General features: G+C 45.9%; 1 protein-coding gene across 4 annotated transcripts; it reads left to right on the top strand.

The window, feature by feature from the left end:
• The first annotated feature begins 234 nt into the window (after positions 1–234).
• Positions 235–22,140, top strand: crb1 (crumbs cell polarity complex component 1). Of its 4 annotated transcripts, XM_005933791.3 has the most exons (13): positions 235–506; positions 6,383–6,619; positions 7,039–7,234; positions 7,365–7,504; positions 7,674–7,856; positions 9,376–10,335; positions 11,109–11,662; positions 11,795–11,960; positions 14,088–15,006; positions 15,707–15,751; positions 16,352–16,474; positions 16,962–17,088; positions 20,765–22,140. In XM_005933791.3, the coding sequence occupies exons 1-13, from the start codon at positions 425–427 to the stop codon at positions 20,981–20,983; spliced, it is 3,951 nt and encodes a 1,316-aa protein (XP_005933853.1). In that variant the 5' UTR covers positions 235–424; the 3' UTR covers positions 20,984–22,140. The 4 variants fall into 4 exon arrangements, with proteins under 4 accessions (XP_005933853.1, XP_042081448.1, XP_042081449.1 ...); XM_042225514.1 differs by lacking the exon at positions 15,707–15,751; XM_042225515.1 differs by lacking the exon at positions 20,765–22,140 and having other exon boundaries at positions 16,962–18,159.
• Positions 22,141–22,417: the final 277 nt, after the last annotated feature.

The raw sequence follows: 22,417 nt of genomic DNA, 5'->3' as shown, positions 1-22,417 counted from the left end.
AATCGCACCACGTATATAGCTCAACGCTCTATATTAAACTTTAAACAAATAAGTAAAATGTGAAGTCGTTGGCTCGTCATTTGATTCATTAATGGCTCAGGAACTGGTCTTAATTGAATAGAATATTTCTATTGTGATATTTATTATTCATTGTGTTATTTATGAAAAGTTCTTTTTCTCTAATGAGACTGCCCTGTGGTGATCTGTCACTGCTCGGTGTGTGCAGCCCAGCCTGTGCCCCGGTGAACAGCACGCCGTCTTTGTTATTCCTGGGCTATGGGAGCTCTTGGTGGTGCTCCAGCCAGAGAAGTGTGCATCAAGTGGATCTGGAGTTGACAACGGCGCTACTGCGAGGCAGAAACGGAGCAATCTGCAGTAAGAGCGCAGCGTATGGCTAGACTTGAGCACAGGATGGTTTCCTGTCATGATTATGGATTTAATTCGCTTTCGTCATTTTGCGTTCCTTTCATGCACACTGCTCATCTCATCACTGGTTGCGACAGAGGGTAAGTGACTCCTTTTCAGACAATTAGTGTCAGAGTTGAGTTTCAGTTACCTCGAGGTTTAGTTTATTGTCATGATATATTCAAGCCCCACACCAGATTTCTGCACTTGTCCAGTATGAAACCAGAGTGAGTTTCAGACACTGGTGATAAAATATTACATCCTAGTATTTATTCTTTTAGAATGCATTCTCAGAAACCAGCAAGAAAACCTGCATGATTATAATACTAATACTTTTAGAAAGCTGTGTTGAATCTGAGTTTATTGGTGGGCTTGCATTTCAACCGGTCCATGCTAAGAATTTTAATTACAAGACTGAGCGGTGACATCACTGACTACACTAATCTCTGCACATTTTCTAAGGATTGAAAAGCTAAAGATGACTAAAAGACATCTAACAATGGGGGGTAGCATAGTGACCCATGAACGGGGTGGGAAGACTGGGGGTGGGTTTGGGGAGGGGGACAAAAGAGGATGCTATTTGTCTCTGCTCCTGTCCAAAACACCAAATAGCAGCATTCTTATCACCGCCAAAACAAACAGATGCATACACCAGCTACGTGCATCAGGAGATGTCAGGTGCCACGCATGTGCCATTTAAGGGCCTGCAGATAGGTCCACACAAAGACCCTTGGGAGGTATTTGCATATGAAAAAAGCCTTACATGCTGTGGGAGGGGATGTGCAGTTGGCTGGAGCTGTATCTCAAACAGACACAAATGGCTCTGAATACTCTGAACTCGGCCTCAGGATATAGACTGAATACAGTGAGCTGAATAAAGAGTGAAATGGGAACCACCTGTTGCCATTTCAATGCATTCCAATTATACCACCAATATAACATTTTTAATATAACTGAAATAACTGTCAGAATGATTGTTTCAGAGTCTATAACATATCAATATTTGTTGTAATGATACAGACATGTGGTCAGAGAATATGCTCGATCTCCATCATACCCCCCCGGTCCAAGTCTAGACATGTATAAGCTGCTCCTGGAGAGTCCTGCTGGCTGGCTGTGAAACTGATTGACCTCCGCCAATGACAGATAAATGATAGCTGATTTTAAAAAGATTGCGCCAAGTGGAGCCTAATTGCGCTCTTCTGAGCCTCAATAGTCTCTGAGCCTGATTGTGCTCTTTAAGGGTGTGTGAATATTATTGTAAAATCTCTGCTCACATCAGCAGGACTGAATTTATAGACTCCAGCCTGTGCAATAGTAATATAAACACAAAAGAGGGAGACAACTTTGTTGCAAAAAAAGAAAGAAAGATTGTTAGGCTTTAATAACTTTGATAACAACGGGAGTTTAGTAAGAGATAAAGAAGGCAAACACAGGAAACATAGGGAAGAACACTGGCAGCAAACACAGCCGAAATGATTAAAAGAGAGAAGTTAACCAGTAATGTGGAACAACGTAGAGAGAGACAGAACAAGACAAGAACAGGGTCCAAAAGCCTCGAGGTACTGCAGCGAACTCAGTTTTAGGATGAGTAAAATTTGAGTTGATTCAGCAGCAGTGACCGAATTTCAGCCTCCCCACAAATTTATCTACTGAATTTCAAATGACTTCCTGCTAAGACAGTATGGGCTGTTCAAATCGTCAAGCTCACGACGGCTGTCGTGCACACGCCGTGGGGCCTTTCTGCACACACACAATAAACAATTCTGTAGACTTTCTCCCAAAACAAAGGAGGTAATGAGGAGTGTAAAGCAAGTCCTTAATCTGGTCAGGTCGAGAGTTCCTAGGTCAGGGCTTAAAGGATAACATCTCCCTGGCTTCCTTTACTCAAGAGGTTAGAAGTGCAGACACAAGGGGGGCAGGTGGTTTCTAAAATAAGAAGAAAAAAAGAAAGATACTCAAGCAAGCTCTAACGAAGAAACTGACTGAAACTTACAGGAAAAGGCAGAAAGTCTCAAACCCCAAGGCAGGACAGTCCAATAAATGTAAAGCAGGCACTGGAACACAAAGAAGAGCACTGTGATGAACAGGCAACAGTCACAGATATAGTGACTACTGATAAGTGACTGGATGATGTATACGCAGGTGCTAAAGGTGTAACTTAACACAAACTAATAAGGCTGGAACCAAACAACGACAGAAGATTGAAAACCACAAAAACAGTTGCACCAATAAAAAAAGTACTTTCATGCTATCTAATATCAGTGTGAATGTACTGATTAGAGTCATGGCACATTCTTTAAAACTATGAAAAACAGTACATACGATGCCCCCTTATGCTCCATGGATGGATCTCTGAGGTTGTCCCATTTGTTCTGCCTGCAGTACAACAACTTTGAGCAGCCTTGCCTGTAGCTATTTATGTTTGATGCTTTTTTGTATATGTAAAAGCTGCAGGCAGTAAGTCTCCAGGCAGACATGATAGAGGAATTCAGTCAGGAAGAAAAATAGCAACGCTTTAACACAGATTCTAAAGAAAGTTTAGTTTTGCAGGTCACAGTGAAACTTTAACTTTTAGAGCTTGTCTGGGTGCACGAGTGACTAACAGCACAGATTTAGAATTTATGCCTGAAATCATACCGTGTGATGTTATTCCTCTTCTTCGGCTGAACCCATTTCTTTATCTACCAGACTAAAAAGGTCTCCTCATGTTGCCCAGTCATGGAAGCTGTGACTGTATGTGACTGCTGCTGATGAGGACAGAAACAAAAAAGTCTGTAAACTAAAATCTAAACATTTTTGAGTAAGATTAATATGGATGATAAGTGTTTGAGGCATGCATAACTTGATAACAGCTGCTTATAATTGCAGTTACACAAGAAAATCAAGTGCTTACCCTCTAATTACTAGTTATATCATGTCCATGCTGACATGAGAGCTAAACCCAAAGCTGTATCATTGTGCTGTTTAATCCTCCTCATTAAAACACACCATAACGAGTAGAGCAATAAATGGCTCAGATGTTCGGTTGGATGCTGTCACCATGGAAATAGAAGGAATGCTAAACCCAAACAGTGAAACTGGTTTCTGTGGCAGCCGGCCACAACGCCTTGAGAGGCCCTTGAATTTAAAGCCCTTGTTACAACAACTGCTAATCATTTTTTTCTTTAATCAAAGCTAAAGAGAGATAAAAGAGCTTCGTGTTAGACGTGATTGAAATAAAACAGATCAGGATCATTCAGTGGGCACTCGTGCAAACAGTTGTTTTGAAGTACTGTTGGACACATATTCCATCTGGAGTGCCTCGAGACTGATAAACATTTACCCAATACTTAAAATCTGGATCTTTTTATAGAAATGTTGTAGATATTACATGGCTGTATGAAGACTGGATGGACGGATGGACGGATGGAGATGGACGGATGGACATATGGATGGATGGACAGATGTATAGATAGACGGATGGAGGATGGATGGACAGATGAGAAGATGGATGGAGATGGACGGACAGACGGATTGATGGATGATAGATAGATAGGAGGATGGACGATGGATGGACAGATGTATAGATAGACAGACAGTCAGACAGACAGATGGATGGAGGATAGATGGATGGACAGAGGATGGATGTGATGAAGATGAGATGGATGGATGGATGGCACTGTGTGCGCCTACAGTTTACATTGATGATGAAGATGAAGATGGTGGATGAGATCAGATGAGATGGATGTATCAGACAGATGACAGATGGAAGGAGGATGGATGGATGGACAGAAATAGGATAGACAGATGGATGGATGGACAGATGATGGATGACAGATAGATGGACGGATGGACGGATGGATGGACGGAGTGATGGATGGATGGACAGATGATGAGGATGGACTGGACAGATGATGGCTGATGGATGGATGGACTAGACGGATGATGGATGATGAATGATGATGACGTTGGAATGATGGATGATGGATGGATGGATGGATGGATGGATCGGATGAGATGGATGGATGGAGGATGAGATGGATGGATGGATGGACAGGATGAGATGACAGATGGATGGAGGATGATGGATGGATGGATGGAGCTGACAGATGGATGGCGATGTGATGGATGGACGGAAGCGAGGATGGATGACGATGGGATGGATGGATGGATGGACAGATGGACGGATGATGGAGGATGACGATGGACGATGGTGATGGATGGATGGACGATGGATGGATGGATGATGGAGAGATGGATGGATGGATGGACGGACAGATGGATGGACAGATAGATGTAGGATGGACGGATGGATGGATGGATGGAATGATGGACAGATGATGGACGGACAGATAGATGGACAGATTGGATGGATGGATGGATGGATGGATGGACGAGGATGGATGATGGACAGATGGATGGATGATGGATGATGGAAATGGATGGATGGACGGATGGACGATGGATGATGGATGGACGGAGACGGATGGAGATGGACAGATGGATGGATGGAGATGGACAGATGATGGATGGAGATGGATGGACAGACAGATAGATGGACAGACAGATAGATGGATGGATGGATGGATGGAGATGGATATGGGATGGACAGATGGATGGATGGATGGATGGATGAGAGATGGATAGAGATGGATGGACAGAGATGGATGGAGGAGAGGATGGAGATGGATGATGAGATGGATGGATGGAAGGACGGATGGATGGATGGGACAGATGGATGGATGGATGGATGGATGGGTACATGGATGGTGACGATGAGACGGAGGATATGGATGGATGAGGATGGAGGATGACGGATGGACGGACAGATGGACTGGACGGCAGAGGACGACGATGGATGCGATGGATGGGACGGAAGAGGATAAAGGGGGACGAAGATGGATGGATGATGGATGGATGGATGATGGAGGACGATGAATGGATGAACGGATGATGGATGGGATGGATGGATGGAGGATGATGGTAATGGAGCTGGACAGATGGGATGGCTAGATGGAGATGGATGGATGGACGATGATGGATGAGATGGACGGGTGATGGATGGACGATGGATGGACGGACGGACTGGATGGACGGATCGGACGATGGAGGAGGACAGGATGGACGGATGGACGTAGACAGATAGATGGATAGGGATGGATAGCGATGGATGGACGGATGGATGGAGGATGGGATGGGACAGATGGATGGATGGACGGACGGATGGACGGATGGACAGATGGACGGACGGACGGATGGATGGACGGATGGGCAGATGGATGACAGATAGATGGATAGATGGATGGCTAGACAGACGGATGGACGGATGGACACCTGCAGTGAAACATGGTGGTGGTAGTGTGATGATCTGCTTCAGGACCTGGATGACTTGCCATAATTGACTGAACTGTGAACTCCTGAAAATCCTGAAGGTGACTGTCCACCCAGCTTGTGCCCTGCAGCTCAAACATACTCGAGTTATGCAGCAGGATAAAGATCTGAAACAAAGTGACCCCTGAATGGCTAAAATAGGAACAAAATGAGGAGTTTGGAGTGGGCTAGTCAAAGTACAGACTAAAATCTGATCATCATAAACTGGCATAACCTTAAACAGACTGTTCATGCTCAAAAACCCCTCTAATCTGTCTGAATTAAAACAATTCTATAAAGAAGAGCGGTGCAAGATTCCTTCACAGGGATGTGAAAGAGTCATTGGCTCATATCACAAAGGCTTGATTGCGATTCTTGCTGCCAAGGTGGCACAAACAGGTATTAGATTTACTTTCACTCTTACACAATGAGCCATGAAGCTGCCGATAACTTTTAAATGAAATCTTTATTTAAAAAACTGAATTTTGTATTTGCTCAGCTGTGAAACAAATATGCAAACAGAGAAAGGAGGAAAATTGTCCTACACAGCACTGCATATATTGGGTTTTACATGTGTGAATAATGTTGTTGTATTCTCATATATAAAATCACCATCTGTTCTCAGGTGCTGTTCTGGACAAGCTGCCTCAAATTGTGGACCAGTGCTCCCCAAACCCTTGCCAGAACCAGGCGATTTGTCGAACCCGTGGCGATAGCTACTCTTGTTTCTGTGTGCCGGGCTTTCAGGGTTCTCACTGTCAGATTGATGTGAACGAGTGTGCTTCACAGCCCTGCAGGAACGGAGGAACCTGTGAGGACAGAGTGGGTCGATTCTCCTGTCTGTGCTCTCCTGGTTTCACAGGTCAGCATCTTTATGTAAAGCCACATCATTTCAATCCTAAAATGTGTTATTGGGAACTAAAGAATCCTACACAGTTTTAGTTATTCAAGAAAACAGTGTCAAAAATGTGTTACCCCAGTTTAAATGTGTTCTGTCTATATTAAATGCCATCCATGTTAGTAGCTGTTGAATGGACCATGAGAGCATTAATCACCTTTTTTTTGGGGATACATAAAGGAAACATTGCATATGTTGTTTTCCCTTCCATAGTTTGAGTGTTTTTGGGAAAACAACAAAAAGCTTTGCTATGAGATAAAAGAGGAATCCTCACATCACAGCACAGCACAGCACACCAGTCCACATGAAAGCTTTCTTCGTTTCCACCCTCTGCCCTCAGGCTCGCCTGCCCTCTGACATCTGTACTGCTTTGATGTTCACAGGTGCTACTTGTGAGATCCAGATTGACGAATGTCAGTCACGGCCATGCCTCAACGGAGGCAGTTGCCATGACTACGTTGGTGGCTTCACTTGCACCTGTCTCACCGGTTTCCAAGGACAACAGTGTGAAATCAACACTGATGAGTGCCAAGAGCACCCTTGCCAAAACGGGGCTCTGTGTATAGATGGAGTGAATGAGTAAGTAGTGTGGTCTTTCAAAAATGAGTAGCTTCTAATGAGATCTATAAACAAAGCAAAGGAAATGTTTTAAATAACTTTATTAATGTAAATTACAAACTCCGACTGTCTTGTTATGTTATTGTCTCAGTTACAGCTGTGACTGCTCTCAAACAGCCTTCACCGGCCCACACTGTGAGACACCTCTACCGCCTTGCTACTCTGAACCCTGCTTTAATAGCGCCATCTGTAAGGACAATGGAGGGAACTACACCTGTGAATGCTGGCCTGGTAAAGGAAGCTCTTCTCTTGGTCAAATAATGTGGAGAATAATAAACAAGGACACTGAGGCATTTGAACTTATTCACACCTGCTCTGTCCAGAACAGCCTGTCCCCGTGTCATCTTTAACGAACATCATATATAGTGTTGATCACATTAAATATCCTTCCTCGTTCCAGGGTTTGAGGGCCGTCATTGTGAGACAGACATCAGTGAGTGTGGCAGCGGCCCTTGCAGAAATGGCGGCAGCTGCATTGAGAGATCTTGGCATGCCTTGTATGGCAGTGAGCCTCTTCTGCCTGAAAGCTATGACCACAAACAGTCTGCAGGTTACATCTGCAGGTGTCCCCCAGGAACAACAGGTAGGTCATTTTCGTTTGACAAACTGAACCGGTCATATCTCAGTCAATCACGGTTTGAAAGACTTGGACTCTGACACGTATGAATGGATCTGTGTTCATAATGACCGACCTCCAAAAATCACCAAAGTTGTGCTGATTCACAAATTTTGAGCCGGCATGTTGAACTTCTCTGAGAATCCAGACGTGATCGAGCATAACATTGAAGCACTAAACGAATTATTCTGTTCATAACTGTAATGCGGCATCTGAATAAAGAGCTTGTAATCATTAACAAACCATGTTAATTGAGGGCAGTGATCTAAAAGATATACATGCCTTCGCACGGTTCCACTTTTTAAAGAGTTAATTGATCAGAAAAAGCAAAATCAGCTTGAAGAAATGAAGATGAAGGAATACGTGGTGTCTTCAGATGGATCCAGAAACAGGACCATGGACAGCGTTTATGCCCAGATTAAAATGACAGCATGAACAGCTGTCAGGTGCTGAAATGTGCTCACTGTGGTGCCCCCTGGTGGTAGTTTAAAAACACACACAAACACACTTTGTCACACTAACTAAATCTAAAATAAATGTAGAATATTTGGTGAGTAGGTACAACTGACCGCATGTTACTTAAGCGGTAACATAATATACAGTAAGTGTTGGCGTTTCTGAGGGAAACACAGCAGCGGGCTTGTTTCATCAAATTAAAGTTTTCTTTCTGTTGGAAAAGCTTCAAATTCTGCTTGCGCAAGACTGCTTGATCCGGGGGCGTCGGTACGAAGTGTGAGCTGATGCCTGCTGAGACTGTGTTCTAGAAATGGACTCTGCAAGTTGCAGGGCACTGACTCAGTAAGGTGGCCAAATAGCATTAGCTTAATCCCCGGGGATGTGGCTTTTCTGGTCTCCTGACTGGAGCTATTTAGCCCTTCATGCTTTAGAGAAGCAGACAAGGATCAGGCGTCCGCCGTGAGGACCCATAAACACACACACCACATAACATGGTGCTGTTAGACAACTTTGAGGCTTTTCTGGGGGGAAACCTGACGGCATGATGTGGACACCTGCGCCATGGATTTTGGGGATTTGGTTGCTTGGAACAGGTAACAGCGGTACCAGTAGCTTTAGTGTTACATAATACACATTGAGTTACACCTGTCTGTCATCTTTGCTTATTGCCTAATCAAAACAAGTAACTTGTGACTGATTGAATTTGACCGAAGCAGCAAATTTCACCACCTACAGCATGTGCGTAGAGCTGTACATACAAACGTAAAGAGAGGAAACTGTGCTGTGGTGGTGTAGAGGGCAAAAAACAAAGCAGGTGTGTTGATGTTTAACAGCTGAGAGTCAGGTGGGCTCACTTGACTGCAGAAGATAGTTTACCTGGTACCACGAGTGGTAAACAGGGAGACAAGTGTAGTGGGAATAATAATCCAGAACCTCATTTATACCTGGAAACATGTCTGTTGTTATATAACAGCTGTAGTAACAGTGTTTAATTGTGTGTACGTGTTTGTGCTGTGTGCCTCTTTTACAGGCTCCCTCTGCCAGGAGGTGATAAACCAGTGCGAGCCCAGTCCGTGCCAGAATGGGGGCAGATGCGAGGGTCACATTGGGGGCTACACCTGCCACTGCCTCAAGCCCAGTCGTGATGGCATCCTCTACGGAGGTGTTAACTGCGATGTGAAGTTAGTGGGTTGTGAAGGCCATGAATGCCAGAACCAAGGCTCCTGCTCTCCTTTCCTGTTGGATGGGACTCATGGGTACACCTGTTCCTGCTCACCTGGGTACGCCGGGCCTCTCTGTATGACCCCTACAGCTTTTACCTTCGAGCGCAAAGGTTACTTGCTGCTGGAGAGCCCCCTAGTGGATACTGAAGTGACTTGCAACATCATTCTCAGCTTCAAGACTTTTCTGCCTAGAGCTCTGTTGTTTCACACCATCACAAGCGGTCTGCAGCTGAGCCTGGAGCTGGAGGGGGGGCAGCTGCGTCTCACGCTGAGGAGGGAGGCCTCTGCTGGGGCGGAAAGCCCGAGCCAGGTTCTCGAGCTTCCGCACAACGTCACAGATGGAAAGTGGTATTCTGTAGAGGCTGTGCTTGGAAACTGGGTGCTAAGCCTTAAACTCCTTAATGATGCTGTGGGGTGTGCGAGCCAGTTGTGCCACAAAGCGGCTGCAGTCCAAAGCTGGCTGGTGGGGTTTGTTTCATCCCCTCAGAGCACTTTTATTGGAGGAATGCCTCGAGACTCGAGCGGCCTCAGCGAGTACGATGCGTTTACTCCATTCATCGGATGCATGCGGGACGTGTTTGTGGACTGGCAGCTCGTCATCCCCGAGCAGTGGCTGAGCGACTCAGCTGTCAACGTGTCCCCGGGCTGCAGCTACAGGGACCGCTGCCTGGATGTGCCGTGCCAAAACAAAGGAGAGTGCGTAAACATGTGGCAGAGCTACGAGTGCCGGTGTGCCAGGCCTTATGAGGGGCACGACTGTGAGGAGGGTAAGTTTGCAACCGTAAGACACGGGGGGGGGGGTTAACCCACTTGTTGGGCATGCAGGAAAGAACTCAAGGTCTCGCTTATCAAATTCCGAAAGTGGCGCACTAAAAGCACCTTTAGCTGCTTGGGTGAGTCAGGAGACACGAGGTCGGAGATGAAATCTGTCAAAAGTCACGCTAAGGGGGAAGATCCTCTTATGTGAAGAACTAGATTAAGGCAATCTATTTTGGGACTGACATGCAAGCAAATGCCAGACTGTAAAATAGCGAGTGCTCAGTAAACCAATGGCTGCTGCGATCGATACATCATAACCTGAACAATAAATGTTACAGGGTTGAACAGTTTTCATCAGTTTTCCCTCCATGGCTGCTTCAAAGACTGTTGAGTCTTTCAAAGAAGATTACTGATGGGCGGATTTAGACCAACATTTACTTGCACATCAACCAAACACCTACTCTAACCTGCTAACACATACAAGTTTTTTAGATTAGGATGGAAAGTGCTGACAGGCCTAAACTTCCACCTGATAGACTCATTGTTAAGAGAGCTTAGCGTAGACCAATAAGAATGTCCTTTTGGAAAAACCCCTCAGCTGTTCAATACTTCAGATTTCAGAAGACAGATGGAGAAATCAGAACTTTTCCCCTGACCCAATGATAAAAAGCACAGACTCCTTCTTTCACAGTGCTGACGAGCTGAAAAGCTCTAAAGGTCTTTTTATGTACCGACATTCATCCAGCTCACTTGTTGTTCACCCCTTTGTTGCTTTCTGCAGAACATGTGACTGCCCGCTTCGGGAACGAGGACGCTTACAGTTTTGCAGCGTTCACCGTCACTGATGACCTGGTCGACAACTTCTCCATCTCCTTCTTCCTGCGCACGCGGAGGAGCGGCGGGCTCCTCTTGGTGCTTGCCAACAGCAGCAACGCTTACCTGCACGTGTGGTTGGAAGGTGGCGAGGTCTCAGTTCAGCTCGATAAATACGAAAGCCTGAAGTCAGCGGATGCGATTGACGATGGGGAAGCCCACTTTGTGAGCGTAGAGGTGGCGGCGGATGGTCTTATCGTGCTGTATGTGGGGGCTCAGGAACAGGGGCGTGTGGAGGTGAGGCCGGTCGGTGTCCAAGCAGGTGACACGGTGTATGTGGGAGGTCTGCTGGAGGCGAAGGACACCGCGGCGTTCGGTGGATATTTCAAAGGCTGCGTTCAGGACCTGAGGATCAGCGACAGGAGGCTGCAGTTCTTTGGGCTGGACACTACAGTGAGATCTTATCCTCTTGAGATCATGGAGAACGTAACTGTGGGGTGTTCTGGAGACAACATCTGCAGTGTGAGTGAACACCCTGCACACAGTGTTGGTGTAGTATGTGTGGACATTACACAGATATTAAATCTATATTGTAATTCTGAAATCAAATCCGTAGCACAAACCTAAAACAAATTCCCCGTATCTCTTTGTCAGAGGAATCCATGTCTCAACGGGGGGGTGTGCTACTCCAAGTGGGACGACTTCACCTGTACCTGCCCCCCCAACACATCAGGGCGGCGCTGTGAAGAGGTGAAGTGGTGCGAGCTGTCCCCGTGCCCCACAGATGCAGAGTGCAGGATGCTGAACCACGGCTATGAATGTGAGTGACCTTCGAGGATTCGTCAGTTACAAAAGCAGAGCTGTTTTAAAGTCACTTGAAGTGGTGCCAAGTCAAGTCCAAGTGCCTTCAAAGGCAAAGCGAAGGTCGAGAGTAATAAACAGACACCGCACTGAACGATAAGCTCTGAATGATTTCCTTTTGCATAAGCGGCATCCAGTATTCTGGGCTAAAAGTGTTTCTCTGCTACGTAAGAGCCCAGTGAATGTACGTTACCGAATCTTTGACCTTGTTTGTTTGATTAGCCTTTATGGTCTTAATTGGCTACTATGTAACCAAGTGACTCAACGCTGTTATATACTGGCCTTAATCTGCCCACACAGTATTCCCTATGTGATCCGTAAAGTAGGATCTGTCTGATGCCAGCTTATCCTCTTTTTGGAATTAGTGATGATTTGCTGTGTGTCTCCATTATTACAGAGATACAGATATTTACTGCTTGTATTTCCAGTAAATAGTTTTTACTGTTATCAGACAGGTAGCTGTCATACTGCCGACTAAAGGTGGGAGTCATCAGACACCCACCAGTGTTGGTCAAGTTACTTGAAAAAAGTAATCAGTAACTAATTACTGATTACTTCCCCCAAAAAGTAATCCCGTTACTTTACTGATTACTTATTTTCAAAAGTAATTAATTACTTAGTTACTTTTTAAAAACACGATTTACAACCTGAAGAGGTGATAAAGTGATAGATCTTTCAGCCCAATTCTACTTTTTCTGCATAATCATCATACAAAATGTAATCAAATGGAAAAGTCTCTTTTTAAAACTTGTTTTATTAGTTTTAATCTTTTAACTTTATGCATCAAGCAAACATTTAATTATATGCAACATTCTCTGACTGGAAGAAATTAGTTTAACATTTAAACCTATTTTCTGCACATTCCAGCACATAAAATAAAATATTTTTTGTGTTTACACTCAGTCTTTCAAATAGATGCAAGTAAAACACAGCAGAAAATAAATAAAGTCAAAGACTCAGCGGTCCTGTTGCTCTATTTTCACCTGTAAAGCAGGAGTGGGGTAGGCGGAGGGTTACCCTGGTGCAGGTGTGCCGCGGTCAGTGGAAGAATCCGCGAGTTTCTCTGTGAGTTTCCCATTACGTCGTAGCTACTCGGTGCTTGTTGGAAGTTTAGGGGTTTTTTCGCTGTAAAAAGAAGTTTTCTTCCCACGCACAGCGGACACTAATGTTTTTGTCACTTTTTATGGAATCAAACTCAAAGTAAGGTCAGTACTTCCACGCTTTAAACGCTGCACGCTCATACTCTCTCTGCACTCGATATGTGATCCACTGTTGATCTGCACACAGCTGTTGTCACGAACGTCGCACTCGCTTACACATTCTCGCAAAAATCACGGTTTTAGTAACGCAGTAACGCAGCGTTCCTACGGGAAAGTAACGGTAATCTAATTACCGTTTTTGCAATAGTAATCCCTTACTTTACTCGTTACTTGAAAAAAGTAATCAGATTACAGTAACGCATTACTGCCCATCTCTGCACCCCACAATACGATACTCTCGCAGTTCACTTACAGTTTTTAACATTTTGCGATTTATCACCTTTTTTCAATATCAAATTATATCCACAAACTTTGCCAGTATTTGTTTTATCCAATAAGATAAACTTCACTGAGATTGTCGAGCACTCCAACATTAAGGCGGAGTCAGTCTGTCAGTCTGTGATTGAACGGGGTCTGGTTGGCCATTACATGCAGTCTGTTTCTCATAATGCAGCAATTAACTGTGATAAACTGGTGAAAATCACACATCAGTAGCTGTGATTAAAGACACTCAGCAACCTGCTGGTCTGTGGAAATACAACCAGCAGAGTCGTGTTCAATAATAATTCAATAATAAAAAGTGTTTGTGATTTTCTCAGGATTTTAGATTTAAGTGTATCTAATAAAAACTGTTATTTTTCTATGATGTTGCCACGCTGATACAGTGTAGCGCTGGATCAGTCCCCCCACACTGACAGGTTTACTATTTTGATTCAGGAAATCAGTGCTCGGTAAATGACATGCCAACTAAAACACAACAAAAACATTTATGACAAAGTGAACGTTGTGCAAATATTCACGGCAGGTTTCGTGTCCTCGTCTCCTAGGTTACTCCAATGCAACTTTCCTGAACAACAGCACCGTGCTGTCCTACCGGGGGAACGGTCGCATATCCCGCAACCTGACAAGCCTCTCCCTAAACCTGCGCACACGGAAGCGTAATGCAGCGATCCTACATGCCGAGGAGGGCTCCGCTTTCATCACGGTCTCCATCCAAGATGGTTTCCTCTTCGTGGAGCTTCAGAGCACCTACGAAGAGGAGGGCGTATCTACGGTCAGCCTGAGCAGCAGGAGCAGTGTCAGCGACGGCGAATGGCACAGTGTCCGCTTTCTCATGGCAGCACCGTGGGAGCAAACCTCTCGGTGGACTCTGGTGCTCGATGAAGACGTCGAAGAAGCCAGCACTTCCACCAGCCGAGGAGGCAACCTGGACTTCCTCAGAGAGGGGGTGGACATCTTCTTGGGGGGACTGGCCCCCCACACCGGCTGGTCCCTCGCCGGTTGTCTGGGCACCGTGGAGCTGGGTGGGATCGCCCTTTCTTACTTTGGCTCTTCTGGCGTGAACCTCCCCCGCATGCAGGAGGAGCAGTTCGTCCAGACGTCGCCGCAAGCGCCGCTCGTCGGCTGCGGCGGGGCCTCTGTGTGTTATCCAAACCCTTGTCTGAATGGCGGGGAGTGCCAGGACCTCTTCAACGCGTACAACTGCAGCTGCCCCGAGGGCTGGGCCAGGAGACACTGCGACTTCTTCTTGGACACCTGCGCTTCGAATCCCTGCGTTCACGGCAACTGCAGCGTCGCCGGGTGGAGCTACGAGTGCACCTGTGAGCTTGGCTACACGGGCGCGAACTGCGAGGAAGAGGCTGACATGTGCAAAAACCACCTGTGCGCCCACGGCGGCACCTGTCTGCACGGGCCCGACAGGTACGCCTGCCTCTGTGCGGAGAACTACACCGGACCTCTCTGCAAGTAAGTTTAGCTGTTTGCTAAGGTAAGTCGTAAAGCAGCGAAGCAGAGCAGAGTGAAATAAAACGTTAGTGGGCGGGTGTGCAAAATGCAGATGAGCAAAGAGGGAAAGAAATCGCCTTATTAATATTTCACTCTTCAAAGATGACTTTGTCTGTGAAGTGCAGTGAAAGCTGTGGTTAGAAACACAAAATGCACAAATAAATGCTACAAAATTGCACCAACAGGGGACTGCAGCACAACACAAACACAATTGTTCACTGCAAAATGTCTCCACATCTCTGCCTCTGTTCAGCATTTCAACCACGCCTGCGGTGAGCGCCTCAGAAGCTGCATTTCTATTCTAGTGTCAGCCAGAAAAAGGCCCCAGTCTGCTCACTACACAAGGCTCTCTGGTTCAGCGCCAGTTTCTTTCCCCCTCTGTCATCTCGCGTTCGCCTCTGAGACCCAGCGGGGGGAACGCCTCCAAGCATTTATCCTGTAAACACACAGCCTCTTGCATTTTGCCTCCGTTTTTTTGTTTCTTGCACACCTTTGCAAGTGTCTCGCTAAGCAAGCCACACCAGTCAAGCTATCTCCCTTTACTGGGAACATCCAGGCTGCTTTAAAGTTTGTGTGTGAAAACGACTTCCTTTTGTTTGTCTCGTTTGTTTGCGCCTCTTTCTTCCTCCCCTCACCATCTTTCTCTCTGTTTCCTCTGCAGCGAACGCGTTGAAGAAATTCCGTGGTACATTGTTGTCAAAAATGTGTGAGTTGTTGTTTTTTGGTGGCTTTTTTTACTATTATTATTTTATTTTTCACGTGTTCCCAGGTGTTTGTTTCCTGTTAGATATTTGTCTCTCAAATGTCAGCTGTGAAGCCTTCCCTCGTTTTTGTTTTTTGTGGAACAAAATGCAAAGCAAAGGCAAATATTAGCACTTTTAAAAGTGAGCCAACCACTCTTTCAAATGAGTGACAGCTGTAGTTTAAAATGATCAAATTGTTCAAATGAGAGTGTGTTTTGTAACCGTTGAGGGATGAGCTTCAAGTTGCCGGCAGAGCTGTTGATGCTTGAGGCAAACAGAAGGTTACAGAGGCCAAAGAGAAAGAAGTTGGCTTTTTCATTCCTGCACGTGTGATTTGACGTCCTGCTGGTGACTCGTTGCCAGAGGGCTATAATCTTGTTATCCTGGTCGCTTCTTAAGTCTCTTTGTCTCCCCTGTGGGGAACAGCAGGAGGCTGAATAATGCACCTCCCGCTCGGCCATCTCTTCTGCTTCCGGCAAACATAAAGCCAGCGAAACAAATCTGCTGAACATTTCAATGCGAGCTGCAGACTGACAAAGTTGTGCTTTAAACTTTTCCAACAGAAGGCCAAAGCTTCCTGTTTCTGTGTGCGGCGACGACACCAGAAATTACACCTGCTTCAATGGAGGCAACTGCACCGAGCGCGAGCTCTCCTGCGACTGTCCACCAGGCTTCATCGGGCACCGGTAGGAAACAAGACAAATACATATTGTCACCATGTCAGATTGTGGAATTACTGCAAGTTACAGCAACTCATCTATGAAGTGGCAAACGACGTAACGTCACAGATCACCAAGTCGCAGAGCGCTGAAGCTTTTGTGCGTAAAAGTCTCCAACGCTTCCAAACCTCCTCTGACATCAACATCGGCACAAAATCTGCGTGCAAGATTCCTCCGGCTTCCATGGCCGAGCAGCTCCTGTGCAGTTTCTTTGATCCGTGTAGTGTCTCACGTCATGCCTGATATTAGTGCCTCCTCCACCCAAAGAGGATAAATAAATGATGCAGATTCTCTTACCTCTTTTCCCCTAATGTAATGCTGGGAACTTTTGGGAACTATCCAATATTACACCAGGTTTAAGAACAATAGAACGTCAATAGAATTTGTGGACTCTATCTGCATTTCATTGAAGTGAGGCTGTGGTCTGAGTTCTTCCGTGATGCTGTGGTTTCAGGTGCGAGCAGGAGGTCGACGAGTGCAAGTCCAACCCGTGTCTGAACGGAGGCTATTGCCGCAACCTCATCAACAAGTTTGTCTGCGTGTGCGACATGAGCTACGCCGGAGACGTGTGCCAGACGGACGTAAGCGACATTTACTTTTACGTGGCTTTGCTCTTGTGGCAGAACCTCTTCCAGCTGCTCTCCTACCTGATCCTCAGGCTGGACGACGAGCCAGAGGTGGACTGGGGAGGAAACGACTGAGTCTGTGCGTGCACGTGCGTCAGGGTGCTTTCAAATGGGTGATTGATTGATCGGGCTATAATCCAAAACACTCCACAGAACTTCTCTAGTCTGTTACCACAGAACGACTTGTGCCTTAAAATTATACTATTAAATAAGCGGCACCTTATTAAATATAGTTATGTACCTGCATATATGCATATTATTAAACGTACATGTTGCAGTAGATGATAAGAAACAGTATCACAGACGAGGTGATGGTGTTTCGTCGCAGCTAAAGGTCATAACCAATCACAATTCTCTTGGCATCACCTGTCACGTTTCCCTCACCGACAGTACAGAGAAGAAACGGATGAATCTGAGGGTTATTGTTTCGTGTAGGGAAGCACTTAGTGAGGTGAGGAACATTACGGATACCGGAGTTATTTATACGGTTCCTCCGTGAAGCTATCCTGTCAGTCTCGTCTGAACTGGATTCTGGGAGCTCCGTGCGGATCCATTTGTGAACTATGAAAAACAGTGTTGTAGTTACAAAGGCACCTAGAGGGGCTAGAAGACAACAAGATGTCTCGCTTTGTTCTTGATGTGCGTTCAGAGCACTGCGCCGACTGACTGACTGACTACTGTGTGCTGTTTTGTACCAAAGAAGGAGTTTTTCGTCTCTAAAACACTTTGCTGTCTGAGCCGCAGATATTTTAAGCCTAAATTCTCTCGTGGCCCCGCGCCAACGCTTCCTATCAACATTCACCGCTCCTGTGGTCACCGTTTCGTTGCATTTTGTATGTCTCTCTCTCTCACTGTAGACTTTTGTGTGTTTATTGTTTGTCGTTCAGTCTTGTTGTGCTGACATCATGCTGCATGATCCATGTAACTTCTTGTTTGTCTGTTTCCTCCATCATAATCCATCGTTGTGTCCTGTCTGCCTGTCGTCTCTCTGTTTGTTCTTGTCAAATAAAAACCTTTCAGCCTTGATTGTTTTGTACTCGTCTGTCCTCTTTGTTTCTCTCGACTAACTTTTTCTTCACATAATCGCACATTTTGTCCGTTTCCCTTCAAAAATCCATATTAGGAGAAATTACAGCTGAAGTTCAAACTCTTCTCAGTGATTTTCTAAGTGTGTGTTTGCGTTTGAAGGAGTGGACACACTGAGGTCAGGTGGTAGCTGCCACACCAAACATAGACTCTTAATCTCATTTAACAAGATGCCGAGTGAGTTTATCCCAGAATAGCCACAAGTGCACACAAACACAGCGCACAGCTACAGCGTTTTTATCTGTGCATGAAGGACAGGCTCCCAGTTTTTCACATCTAGTCTTAAAACCGCTGTTTGGAAGTTTTGCTTTCTCATATGCCATCAGTAACAGAGGCACTGCTGCTGCACTCGAACCTCAGATTTCCCCATCCTGACACAATGCTCTGTGTTTTGACTGAATGACTGACCAATGTGTATGAAGGGAAGGCTTTAAATTATAGTTAAATGAATGTTTAATGCCGTACTTACCAGGGAAAGTCGGGTCTTTGCAGATATAGATGAATATAATGGAAAACTACCACAAAGGAAATTAAGCGGCAGTACATCCTGAGAAATTTACATCTATTTCTGCTAAAATTATTTTTACATTTCAAACATGAGGCAAATAAGGTGAAATAACTGCATAAAAATAGCTAAAATAGTCAGATATGGCTATAAAAAGGTAAATCTATGGATGCATTGAAAGCTAAAAACTATTACCAGACAGAGCAGCTGACGTAACAGAACACAGTAGTAGATAAAGACCATCACCATGAGAACAACGCTTTCCTTTTATACTTGTTATAATTTCTTAACAAGAGGGTTGGAAATATAAATATAATGGGACTAAATGATAATTAGGTCATATGGATAGTTTACTGTATCTGTGGGTTGGAACATGTCAGACGGGGCTGGGATCTGGTCACACATGCGTCTGCGACTCCTCCGGCCTCAGTGTCCTGAAGATTACCAGTGTAATCCTCACATACTTCTGTGCATGCAGCGGCCTCTCCGTGTACACCTGCTCTCTTCCATCTTGTATTTTTACAAGTCTGCGTGTGTGTGTGTGTCCTCTGCAAGCGCAGGTAGTTTCGGGGGGAGGAAATGGGAGGCAGTTTTTCAGCGTCGGCACTGATGTGGCCATCCTTGGAGCGCGAGATAAGCACAGAGGAAGAAATGTGCTTTGCCAGCAAAAAAGCAGCATCTGGCGCTGAAGTGCACTTTCAGCAGAGAGCTGGTGGCATTCACACAAGTTGGGTCTTCTTCACAGAAACCTATGAGGGCAGCTTATCTGGCAGCCACACACACACACAGCAGGCTGATAGTGCTGACAGCAGGGAAGCACTGCTGCCGCCGTCTCTGTGTGCGGAGCCGCTCTGCAGAGGCTTCAGGGTGGCCTCGACACGTACCTTAGAGACTGGTTAGTTAGACATCTCTGGGTCTGTGTGTGGCAGTCGGTGACTGATGGCGGGTCCTGGCTGCAGGCTGCTCCAGCTCGCTTGTGTCACACTCGCTCTGACAGGCGAGTGTGCTGCAGTGACAGGTAAGCACTTTCCAGGAGTCAACAAAGAACCTGTAGCGAGGGGGGAAGAAACTAATGTCTACAGCATCAAGCGTGAGCGCAGAAGTTATTTTTTGCCTCGGGATACGGATGGTTGTGTTTTTATTAGAATTATGTTTCCATGTTGATTGCTCGCTGTAAAGTTTGCTGACTTCTGAGATAATTTTTCGCAGCCCCGTGTGTCGGTTATGAAGATGCTGTCAGCAAGTGTTACCGAGTGAGACTTACAGCTGTTGTGCTGTTGTAGCAGGCGCTCAGAGAATCACAACTATCACACCAACCAGCACAGCTGATGTAGGTTTAAGGGCATCTGCTGCTCAGCTTCCCCCTGCTGGAAAGCTTAAGTACATCCTGATTCGTTGGGGTCTGACTGGTGAGCGGCTTCTGTGCGTTTGCGTGCAGGATGCTGCATTCTGCATGTGTGCGAGGCTCAAACGGCCACAAGTCTGAGTTAGATAAGAATATTAGCAAGTCATCAAAGTCCACAGATACAACTCAGACTCTGCAGCTTTCAGTGCTGCTTTGAAGGAGCTGTGTGCGTATGTTTGCTCGAGTTATTTTGGGCGTGTGTGTGTGTGCTGATGGGATCCTCGGCAAAGATTGCGCCTGTGTGTGTGATCCTTCACAGACGGAGCGTGCTCCACACAGCTCGCCGGTGACCGCCGTGCTGGCACCGTATCTGGTTGGCTTGGCAATCGCGGTGGCGATGCTGGGGCTGACGCTCGCGCCAGCCAAACTGCGAGAGAGGCGGCAGACGGAGGGAGGTTTGAGTCCGCAGCAACTCGAGGCTCCTGGTGGTCGCAACCCACCTGCTGAGCTGGGAAACACATCCATCAACACTTTGGCAGCACACTTGGAGCGCCTGGTGTAGCGTAAAGGAGTCAGGAGAGGAAGGGAGTGTGTGAGAAATGGAGGCGGGGGAATAAAGCATGTGTTCTCAAAAACATTGGCACGAGCCGTTTTTCTCTCTCTCCCTGACTCGTCCCTGTCTTTCTTCTCCTCAGCTGACCTCGAAGGGTTTGACCTCTGACCTCTTGCTGTCTATCAGTCTGGGGTCCGTCGTCCTGTTGCTGGCCATCGTCCTGACCTCTGTGGGTGCGGTAGTAGCCCTAAATCGCCGCGCCACCCACGGCACCTACAGTCCCAGCCGGCAGGAGAAGGAAGGGTCGCGGGTGGAGATGTGGAGCATCACGCAGCCGCCGCCCATGGAGAGACTGATTTGAGATGCAGAACGTGGTCCAGGTAGCAATGAAAAATAAGTGGTGCAGTTTGAACAGGAAGTCTGGAGCTCGGTGGAGACGCGGAGGCTCCACGTTAAATCACTGCCGCCTGTCTTTATTTGCATATATGCAGGAAGATCTCGGCGTTTTCATTTCCAGCACCTTCATCCATCTTTGTGATGCTTTGCACCTGGTTCCACACAAGCATACCCATCTGCGTGTGTCACATCTCTGTGCCTGATCCATATATTTAGGATTGATGGCAGCGAACGCTGAAAGGAAAAAAAACGCGCTGGAATTTAGGGCACATGAACGCATCGTCTTCAAGCCTCATTTGGAAACAAGTCAGGATAAACCTGCTACTGTTCTGCATGTTCTGTGAATGAATGAATCAAACATACTGCCCCGCCTCTCAGTAACACATCAATCATGAAAGCACCGCGAGTGTGTATAAGGAAGGGTTGGTTATGATCAAGTATATTAGAATAGGCCACGATGTCTGCACACTGGGCCCCTCTGCGGTGTAGAGGTGGAAGCTATAAAAGCTTCATGGGATTCGTTTCCAACAAGACGATTATAGAGTGTTTGTGTGTTTCTGATGAATCCACTTTGGTGCAAAGTTCATTTTTCAGTGGCAGCTCTTTAGTCCCAGATTCATGTTTTAGGATTAGTAGCATTATATTTGTCTAGGCAGCCATTGAAGTTGTACATACTGTAATGATGATTTTTATTACTGTGATTTTTCCATTTTCAACTTTTGAGCTCGATCAAAATGTTTATTAAACTGAGTTTGTTGTCATTCATTCGACTACTACAAAGCAGAACGTCTTACACTCATTTCCACGTCTGTACTTCCATCCTCGGAATATGGAAGCCCGTTTCCGCCACTAAATAAAAACCAAAACAGCTAGTATCCATAACTCCAAATTTCGAGTTATTTTCTCAAAATCTTGAGTTCGCTCTGCCAATCAAAAATCTACGTGAATGAGGTCGCTTTCTTGTTACCCGGAAGCATATGGCGCAGAGGCGCGCACTCAAAAACTGATCCCAACAAATTGGCGCTTTCGCGAGTGCGTTTGCTGATAGCAACACCACGTGATTCAGCTAATAACACGGATTTCACCATTTGTGAAGCCAGGCTGAAAACACTCAGCAATCTGTGCATTCACGACTGGATGTAATACCGGTAGCTTAGCTGTAGCATTTGTAGCTGAGGGCTTCAGCTTCCGGGTAACGAGGAAATGACGTCAGTCACGTAGATTACTGATTGGCAGCGCTAACTCGAAATTCCAAATTAATAAATCAAAATTTCGAGTTACTTTTCTCAAAATTTCGAGTTAATATCTCGAAATTTCAAGAAAATAACTCAGAATTTGGATCCTTTTTTTTAGTGGCGGAAACGGGCTTCCATATCGGAATGATTCCTGGGTTTCTTAA

This window comes from Haplochromis burtoni, unplaced genomic scaffold (assembly GCF_018398535.1).
Source record: "Haplochromis burtoni strain Fernald_Lab_line unplaced genomic scaffold, NCSU_Asbu1 Contig_173, whole genome shotgun sequence".
NCBI classification, from domain to species: Eukaryota; Metazoa; Chordata; class Actinopteri; order Cichliformes; family Cichlidae; genus Haplochromis; species Haplochromis burtoni.
Note: the sequence above shows the minus strand (reverse complement) of the source record. Positions and strands in the feature narration are given on the sequence as shown.